The 9467-nt window shown below is 47.1% G+C and overlaps 1 protein-coding gene across 1 annotated transcript; it reads right to left on the bottom strand.

Annotated features, from left to right (window-relative positions):
* Positions 1-697: 697 nt before the first annotated feature.
* RHBDD2 (rhomboid domain containing 2) lies at positions 698-9177 on the bottom strand. The gene is made up of 4 exons (XM_055001018.1): positions 9021-9177; positions 7487-7888; positions 5396-5546; positions 698-3972 (listed from the first exon to the last, which is right to left on the bottom strand). The coding sequence occupies exons 1-4, from the start codon at positions 9163-9165 to the stop codon at positions 3606-3608; spliced, it is 1065 nt and encodes a 354-aa protein (XP_054856993.1). The 5' UTR covers positions 9166-9177; the 3' UTR covers positions 698-3605.
* Positions 9178-9467: the final 290 nt, after the last annotated feature.

Genomic DNA, 9467 nt, shown 5'->3' with positions numbered 1-9467 from the left:
TTGATCCAGCTGAAGACAACACATGCATTGTGCTAACTGTTGGGTATGGCGGCAGAACAAAACTCAGCCCAGTCCTTGATCGCTGGCAGACCACCAGATGGGACTGCAGAAGGTAAAGACAAAGTTAAGAGACTGATGGACAGCCATTATGAAGACTTGGAAAAGGGCACAGAAGTAGGCAGAAACAGCAGTTATCTTTTTATTATTTTAACTGTCATGATAATCTTGAGGTAAACAGGCAGTTCGCATTATGCTGATTTCCCAGTTAATCCGCATGTCAGTAGTCTTTCTCTTTTTTATGGTAGAATAAAACAAGGATGAAATCCAAAGAATGGTTGAAATACAAAAGGACTTAGGGAGGAGAGGGAAGGTCAGGGCCAATGGTAGCCAGTGAATTGCAGTGGTTAGCATTGGACCGCAAAGACCTGGGTTCAGATTCCAACTCAGCCCCTATGTTCAGTGGGTTGTTTTACCTCTCAGCCTAACCTGTTGCTGAAGATAAAAGGATGGAAGGGCCATCCACATATACCACCCTGACCTTTTTGAAGGGAAAAGGAGAATGAACATTTGAGAGCTGTAGAAAAGAGCAAGAGTCCAGTAGCACCTATAAGACTAACAACATTTGTGGTAGGGGATGAGCTTTTGAGAGCCACAGCTCTCTTCTTCAGATACAGCTGCGGCTCACGAAAGCTCACACCCTGCCACAAATTTTATTAAGTCTTACAGACGCTACTGGACTCTTGCTCTTTTCTACTGCTACAAACACAAGACTAACGCGGCTTGATCTATTTGAGATCTTGATCTATTTGAGAACCGGTGGCCCTCCTTCAGACATGAGTAGGTTGAGGGAACGATGCATGACATGCTTTGAAGGCCTGCTCTTGCATACAGTCGAAGCTGGAGTGCAAACAGGCAGTGTACTTTCAAAGCATTTATAGTGATTACTTATATCACCTAAGAACAGGTTTATGGCTTCGGTGTGAATGTCTAGGCTGGGAGCTTGTTAAGTTGTTAAAAGTCTTTTAGTGCATAGATCCAGTGAATTACCCCTGATAAATCATCACATGTAATCTGAAGCAGGGAGGGGGACGGAGGGACTGCTACAGTAGAGCATAGCCTAAATGTTGTTTCTGTTAAGACATCTCTTTCAGATAGCGCTGCATGTGAGCACTGAATTTGCCTTGAGCAGCTGGAAGTCAATAACCATCCACTGTGTAAGAGAAAGCCTGCCCATTGGGCACTCCGATAGTAAGAGCTGTTCATCTATACATGGTCATGTAGCCTGTAGCCAGTGGCACATCTTGTGGCATTCAATTAATGGGTTACAGGGGAGGGGCGGATTTCCTCCATCCTAATTTACTGCACTAAGGAAAGCACTCTAACTCTGTGATAATTTGGGGCACTAGGAACCGGCTGATTGGCTCTGGGAAAGGGAAGAAGCAGTATCACCCTTGGAGCCCTTGGAAGTGGGCAGAGACCTAGAAGGGGCCCACCTGGAGGCTCTCAATGGCACACAGCCCTTGAGCTGCTTTCACAGCTTTCGGGGAACATCTGCCCACTAGCTGGTGCTGCAGGCTAGCAGGCCAATGCTCCCAATGAGGTATAAAGTAGTTTGAGGTTAAATATGGGTAATTTGCCTCCACCTCTAAATCCTCTTATTTCTAGACTAGCAATAGAGCCTGTTGTGAGAAAAAATACAACGGGCTCTAGAAAACTGATTTTGCAGGGCCCCTGCTGCGGGGCCTTGGGAGAGCGGTGCTGCCATGCAGGGCCTCTCTGCCGCTTCCATGGCCGCATTGGGCAGCTCCAGAGAGTGGAAGCGCTGCTGAGGGCAGCATGGGCCCTGGAGCACTCCTGTGACCGACAGCCGCCCAATTCGTCCCTGCAGCTGACTGCAGAGGTGAGGAGCACTGCTGGGGTGGGGGGGAGCAGCAAGGGCCCTGGCATGCTCTGTGTCCCACAGCTGGCTGCAGAGCAAGGAACGTGGGGGCAGGGGGCGACAAGCCCCACGGCATGCTCCTGTGCCCCACAGATGCCCGATTCAACCCCAATCGATGCCAAATTGGGTACCTACAGAGGCAAGGAGTGCTGGGGAGGGGGGCAAGAGACCTGGCATCTCTGGGTCTAGCCCTATAAAGAGGCCAGGTCTACCTGGCAAGTCCAGAAGCCAGGCCTACCAGCCCAGCCAAGGAAAGGGAAAGTAGACCTGGTCTCTGAGGGAATGGGAAAGGCCAGGAGGGGGAAGGAGGAGGCAGGCACCCGGGGCTCTTGAGAGGTGGAAAAGGGAGTGGGGGGAGGCAGCAGCTGCCCGGGGCGCTCCTACATCCATTGGGCAGGTGGAAAGGCAGGAGAGAAGAGGAGGCAGCTGCCCGGAGCACTCCTGCGCCATCGGGTGGGTGGAATGGCTGGGTGGGGAGGAGGAGGCAGCTGCCCAGGGCGCTCCTGCACCCATCTGGCAGGTGGAAAGGCCAGGAGCACAGGGAAGAGAGGATGCAGGCGCCCTGGCAGTCTCGTGCGTGGGCAGTGGCCCGTTCTGGCCCCTTTGGGTCTGGATCCGGTGGCTGCAGACAGGAACGACTCTCTGCTTATCCTCACTAGGGGCGCACTATCATGCCTCTGCTCTGGGATAATCGGTGAGTCGTCTGGAACACGTTTACTCAATTAACGTAGTAAAGATTTTTCCCAGGTCTGCTCTTGTTTACAGGAGAAACCAGAGTGGTGGAAGAGGTTCCAAGCACATCTGGTATGAGGAATTGCTTAGCTCAGAGCATTAATTTAAGCAGCATGCAGTCTGCCTTTTTTATACAACCTGTACTGGTCTTTGATAAAATCAGAGTTGGGCTCAGTTACAAGTTGTTGCAAGTCACCTCAAGAACTCACCAGTAGGAAATTAACCAGCAGTACCATTGGGGCCCAGCAGCAGAACATCTGCTTTGCATACAGAAGGTCCCAGGTTCAATCCTCTCTTAAAAGGACCAGGAAACAGGTGATGTGAAAGATCTCAACTGGAGAACTGCTACCAGCCCAAGCGGGCAATACTGACCTTGACAGACCAAGGGTCTGATTCAGTATAAGGCAGCTTCATGGGCTTAAGTCACAGCATTATGACAAAAGGCTCACTGAACCATGTTGGACAGGAGTAACCTAACTGAGGGAAGGGTAATCTTCACCAGGGCCTGCCAGATAACACTCCACATCATGACTGTTACCCCTTTATCCCACCTCATTTCAAAGATTCAGGACAGATTCCAACTGAAGAGAAGCAGACACTTAGTAAAAAGATTAACAATATCCCACCCCATCCAGATCCTTCTAAAGATGACTCTCTATAAACTCTCAGCAATACTCCAAAAGAAGTTTAAGTGCAATCCTTGTGGGGCAGCCACAGAGAACTGCATCAGGAACATTTACAGTGCACTGATGGAAGAGTCAAGAGAATATCACCACTTGATGCAAGGAGAGGTCGTCTCTGCTCTTCTGGACCCTATCTGGACATTCAAAACCCCTTCTTCCTCGGGAGGAGGTGCCTAATTCAGCAAGGCACTTTGTGCTGACCCTCACATGAAGCAGTAAAAAAAAAAAAAAATTCCAGCTGCCTGCTGCAGTCAACCAACGTGAACCCGACAAAAGTCTGCAGTTCCTGAAACTGCTCCTGTTGTTGGAAATGTTGCCGTTTGGTGGATTCCGGATACTGTATGATCTGTCATCTTAGGCACTTCTGGCACTCCCAGATGCTGAGAAAAGGGGGAGGAAAAGGAGGACCCTGCAGGAGTGTGAAAGTGGTGCTGGATGTACAACTCTCCGAAGGCTCCAGTGGCTGGGTTCGGCACAGGTGCATTTGGGTGACCCAGTGGGTACTGTGGCCGTGATCCCAAGGCATGAGCGTTAGGGTGCATTTGAATGATGGGCACGGCGGAAGGAGGAGAACTGTGATAGCTCTGAGTGGGATATGACCCTGGCACTGGATTCAGCCTGAGCAGAAGAGAAGAGAACACACATTTTACTCCAGAAGCACACAGGACATTGGTAACAGTCCCACCAGCTAGCTAATACAGAGATGATAGTAGTAGTAGTAGTAGTAGTAGTAGTAGTAGTAGTAGTCACATTTGATTTATATACCGCCCTTCAGGACAACTTAACACCCACTCAGAGCAGTTTACCAAGTGTGTCATTATTATCCTCATGACAATCACCCTGTGAGATGGGTGGAGCTGAGGGAGCTCTGAGAGAGATGTGACTGACCCAAGGTCACCCAACTGGCTTCAAGTAGAGGAGTAGGGAATCAAACCTGGCTCTCCAGATTAGAGTTCTGCTGCTCTTAACCACTACACCAAACTGGCACTCAGATATGACAGCCCAGACAAAAAAGTGAATTTTGGAGGTTTTTCCACCCTCAATGTTTCAGATGGGAAAATGGGGAAAACACTGAAAAAAAACCCCTGCTTTGAGTAAAATGCTTAAGGCAAGGTTTCTCACATTCAAAATGTATAGCTTGAAGAAATCTGAGGACTTTTAATTTTTTTTCCAATGGAAAAATTGGAAAATTTGGGGGAGCACTAAGACACGCATACTGAGCAATGTATTAGAGTGATATAACATGAACTTTTTTCCTACCCCTCTTTATTCTGTATCCCCCTTTTCTTAGTAAAAAAATAAACTTATTATAAAAAAAAGAAACTCATACTGTAGACATATAAAAGATTTTCATTCTTTTGTTTAAATGTCAATAATTTGACAAGTTCCATGTTTTTCAATGTAATAAAGTTTAGTCTAATATCCAAACATGTTGGCAGTCCTACCTACTGTGACTGTATGACAGAGTTCCTGTCCAAGTAATATACTTCCAATTACTGAATTAGTTTTCTACCAAATTTGTTTTCTATTATCAACTTTTATTTTTTTCCTACTGCTTAGATGGCAAAAATTAAAGATACATGTGCTATGGTAGCATAGGGTGCAACAGTTTGCAAGTATACCCAATACTTGAGAAAGCGTTAGTTTTTGCCAAATGGGCAATTTTACATGCTAGGATATAAATGCATGCAGAACAGATACCAGGTTCAATTTCCCAGTTCAGTCTTCTTAAGGGAGTAAAGGCTCAATGGGAGTACCAGAGGTACGGCAGACAGGCATGGGATATCCTCAAAACATTGCCACTTGTTAAAAATACAAGGGAATCTCAGAAACTTTCCTATTACCCAGAAAACAGTTCCCATCCCTGAGGGACCATACTCCAGTTGCAATGACGATGCCTGCTTTTGTTTCAAAAGCTAACTGATAAAGTGTGTGTTTTATATATCTGTTTCAAGTGGTTATTTAAAACTCTTGGTGATTTAAAACTACCAAAGTATGAGAAAACACTAATTTGAGTAAGCATCAGAACGTGCATACTTACTTTCTACTCTGAGAAGCTCTTCTTTCAGCCAGAGACCCTGGAACATACTTCAGTCCTTTTATTCTCTTCAGTAGTCGGAAAGGGAACTTCTGGTCCAGCCGAGAGACCGCTGATTCAGGCAGATCCAAGCCAAAACAGTAGCCGTAGCCATCTGAGCATGGCAGAGTGTTAAGGAGAATTACAGAAAAATTTTAAAAAGGGGCAGCCATGGGAAAGGGAAAGAAGCCCGGGCATCTAATCTCTTAAACACATTTCTTCCAAGAGAAGGCCTCAGTTGTCCTGCGAATGAAAACTGTCAGTTTCAAAGGCAGCAGAGGAGAAAAGGATGGCTCCTGAAGCTCTGATATGGATCCGGCGCACGAATGCTTCAAGCAGTGACAGTCAAAATATATTTTAGGGCCTAAACTAGGTAAAGGTACACATGGAGCTGCCTTATTAAAGTCAGAACATTGGCCTACCAAGGTCGATATTGTGCGCTTAGACAGATAGCAGCATTCAGGTAGAGATCTTTCACATGAGCCTTTTAATTGGAGATTGGGCCCAGGGATTAGGGCTGAGAACATCTGCAAAGCAGGTGCTCTGTCACCGAAACACTGCCCCTGCCATCAAGTTAAAGCTACTAAATACTTGCAAAATGAATGCTCCCTACCGAGCCACACCATTAGTTCTTCTAGCACAGTGCTCATTATTCACCAGACATGGAGAGATTGCCCTTTCCCAGGCCTCCCAGCTGAGACCCTTTCAGAAGAGACGTCAGGAACTGAGCACGGGACCTTCTGCATGTAAAGCTACTGAGCAATGATCAGCCTCTCCCCGCACAGATGGCTTTGAAGAGAAACTGCTTAACACTAATTCTCATTTCGTTGATTTTTCTTTTGCTAGAAGTTTTAGGTGCCCTCATCAGAAACTGTAGTAACCAATCCATGTGCCTGCATTTCACGGTCAATTCCTTTCCATCCATATTTTTTTTTCATTTAATAAGCCCCATCATTTAAATCAGCACAGCCAACATGACAAACTTCTAGGACACCTTTTTTCTTCTCTCATGGTTTAAGGCCCTGTGGGAGATCCCAGGTACAGTCCCCTTTATGTCCAGTGATAGGGTCCCAGTATGGAGGCCTTGGGAAAGGCTTTTCTTTCTACCTCCAGGTAATAAATAACACAACCTAGAAGACCCAACAGCCTCACTCAGCACAGAGCATTTGTCTGTTATGTATTTAGCTTCACAAACTGTGTACTTCATGGCCATAGAGATTTTCCACCCCACCCTGTTGCAGTGAAAAAATGAGAGGCATAACAGGAACCAAGGCTCTTGCTTGTTAAGAGCGTTAGACTAAGATCTAAGAGTTCCAGGTACAAATCCTCACTCTGCCATAGAAGCTCACTGGATAACCTTGGGCAAGTCACACTATCTCCGCCTATACCTCACAGGGATGTTGTAAGGATGAAATGGAGGAGAGGAGAATGATGTAAGTTGCTTTGGGTCCCCACAGGGAAGATGAGGTGGGATATAAATAAATACAAATATTTTTTTAGTTGGTGCTTCATGGTACACAAACACATGATCTGCCAGCTGGAAGACTACATTTCAAGTCTCAATTTAGCTTTTACCTCTCAATCTCAGACCCAAAGATAACAAATTGAAGGTGCCTGAGAAATTGTTGGGCAAAGAAATCATCTTGAAATTTCCCTCAATCCAAATTCAGGATTGTATGAGCTCTTAAGAAACTAAAATATCCCCATTCACCGAGTTTCTTTCTCACTGCCCTTCCTCCTTTTCTTGGGACTCATCTGCCCTTATCATTCTGTGCCTCCTAAAACACGCTCAGCCCCCATTAACTTACTTGAGGTGTGTTTCATTTTATAATTTACTAAATAATATTTTCTAGTATATCCAAAGCATGCAGAAATCCCAAACTTGTCAGTGGGTGGCTTCATGTTGCTTCCCTAATGATAGGCATTCAACCATTATGCTTCCTGTTAAGAGAATGATACCACTCAACTTTATAGGTCTATAGCAAGGATTACTAAGAAGTGGTCAGGATTCAGTAGGTGACAACACTGGCTTTTAAGATTTTGTTCAAAGGATACAGATTTCCCCAATTACGAGGCCAGAGATATTCCCCAGGGGAGAGGAGTGTGGAATAAGGCACGACACACAAAGCAGGAGCCATGGTATAAGCAACATAGAGAAGTAGAATCCAAAGAGCATTGTCCTTTTCATTCGGGAGCGGGTGATGGAGACACCAAGCATAGCAAAAGCCACAGGCATGAATCCTTTGGCATCTTCTGTTTCCAGGAATCTAGATACAATGGCCCGGAGCAATATGTACAACAGGGCTGAGGAAATGGCAAAGGCCACAGTGCAGAAGCAGTGTTTCACAGTACCCATGTTCTTCTCAAAGCCACTGGCAAAGTACCAAATGATGACAACACCACACACCAAGGAGATCACATCCTCATATACAAAGATGTATGTCACCAGCCTATGAACTGGACAGAAAAGGCTGTTTTAGAGAAGGCATCCCTAACAAGAAAGGTCAAGGGATAGAATCAATTCAGAAGGGAGGATTATTTAGCTAGCATGGTGTTAACAGAATGGGGGGGGGTGCTACCTGTCCTTATGACGTGTTTGGGGGGCAGAACGTCATATGGACAACTTGGTGATCTGCCCACACTTCCATCAAAGAAACTGAGCTCTCTGCACATATGCATTGTCAGGCTATGCATCTGGCATAGAACAATATTAAGCTGGCAGAAGATGCAGCTCATAGGAGAGGGAGTGTGAGACTAACCTAGGGCAAGTGAGAAGGTAGGGGGTCTAAAGCTTTGAGCGACAGTCACCACAGGGAAGCCTAAAATAGGTCACTATGAGAAACAGGCTGAGAAGATGGAATTAATCAGAGAGAAAAAAAGAAATCCTTTCTTCTTCTCTGGGACCAATTCCTTCCTCCTAGCTTTTTTGTAGACTGATTCCTGTTTAGATTTCCTTGTACTGGAAAGAGAGGAGTTAAAGAATAGCTCAAGTCTGCAAGGATTTTGGATTGACTGGGGCAAGAGGAGGGGGAAAGAGAAGGAATCACTGTTGAAACAGCAATTTAATCAGACCCAGGGTCCATTTAAGCCCCACTTCCAATACTGCCCAACTAGAGACTTCTAAGAAAGCCAGAAGCAAGGCACGAAGACCTCCAATTCCCACACTCCATTTCACCCTCTGGCCAGTTAGGAGCCACTTCTAAGAAGCCCCTGAGGTGTGACACGAAGGTGAGGCCTTCGCCCCGCACTTGGGATAGACTGCAGTTTTAGGTGGAGGCTCTACCTCGGTTTCCCAGGACAAAAAGCCCTTCATATGCTACTCTGATACAACCTGGAGGCAACGGTCGGGGTCTTAATGGAGGAGCTAAGATTGCCAGCTCTGGGACGGGAAATTTCTGGATGTGGAGACAGGAGAGAGAAGGGTCTGGGCAGAGGAGGGACCTCGGCAGGGTATAATGCCATAGAGTCCACCCTCCAAAGCAGCCATTCTTCTCCAGGGGAAGGACCTCTGTCTCCTGGAGATCCCTTGTAATCCCGGGAGATCTCCAGCCACCACCTGGAGGCTGGCGACTCTAGCACCTGTTCTCACCTTGCCACTCCCACAAGGCCTCAGGCCGCAGGGAGAGGGCAGAGTCTTCGGGCGCCACTTCTTCGCCCCTCCGCAGCAGCCCCGGTCCGGAGACCAGCAAGGAAAGCAACACAGTGAGGCAGGTCGCCACAGGGATCCGCTCCATCCTTCAGCGCCCTCTTTGCTTTACTGCCGATTTCCCTTTTCTGGTTGTTTTCCTTCCGGATCAGGCTACGGCGTTGCCACGGCAACAGGAACAAAGAGGCCGCCTCCTCTTTGGAAACAGCAAAGCCAGACTCGCGGGTCCCCGCGTTGCCATAGGAACGCCGTTTGAGCGACTCGTGTAAGCCTCGCCCACGCCGCCCGACTCCTCGCAGTACGCATGCGTGGAGTTTCCTCGCCGATAAGCTTCTTCCCACGGTGGTGTGGGTGGAGCTTCCTGCGGCCCGTGGACGGTTGGCTGGAGAA

This window comes from Eublepharis macularius, chromosome 17, assembly GCF_028583425.1.
Source record: "Eublepharis macularius isolate TG4126 chromosome 17, MPM_Emac_v1.0, whole genome shotgun sequence".
Classification (NCBI taxonomy): Eukaryota; Metazoa; Chordata; class Lepidosauria; order Squamata; family Eublepharidae; genus Eublepharis; species Eublepharis macularius.
The sequence above is the reverse complement of the archived record's forward strand: the minus strand, read 5'-3'. Positions and strand labels throughout refer to the sequence as shown.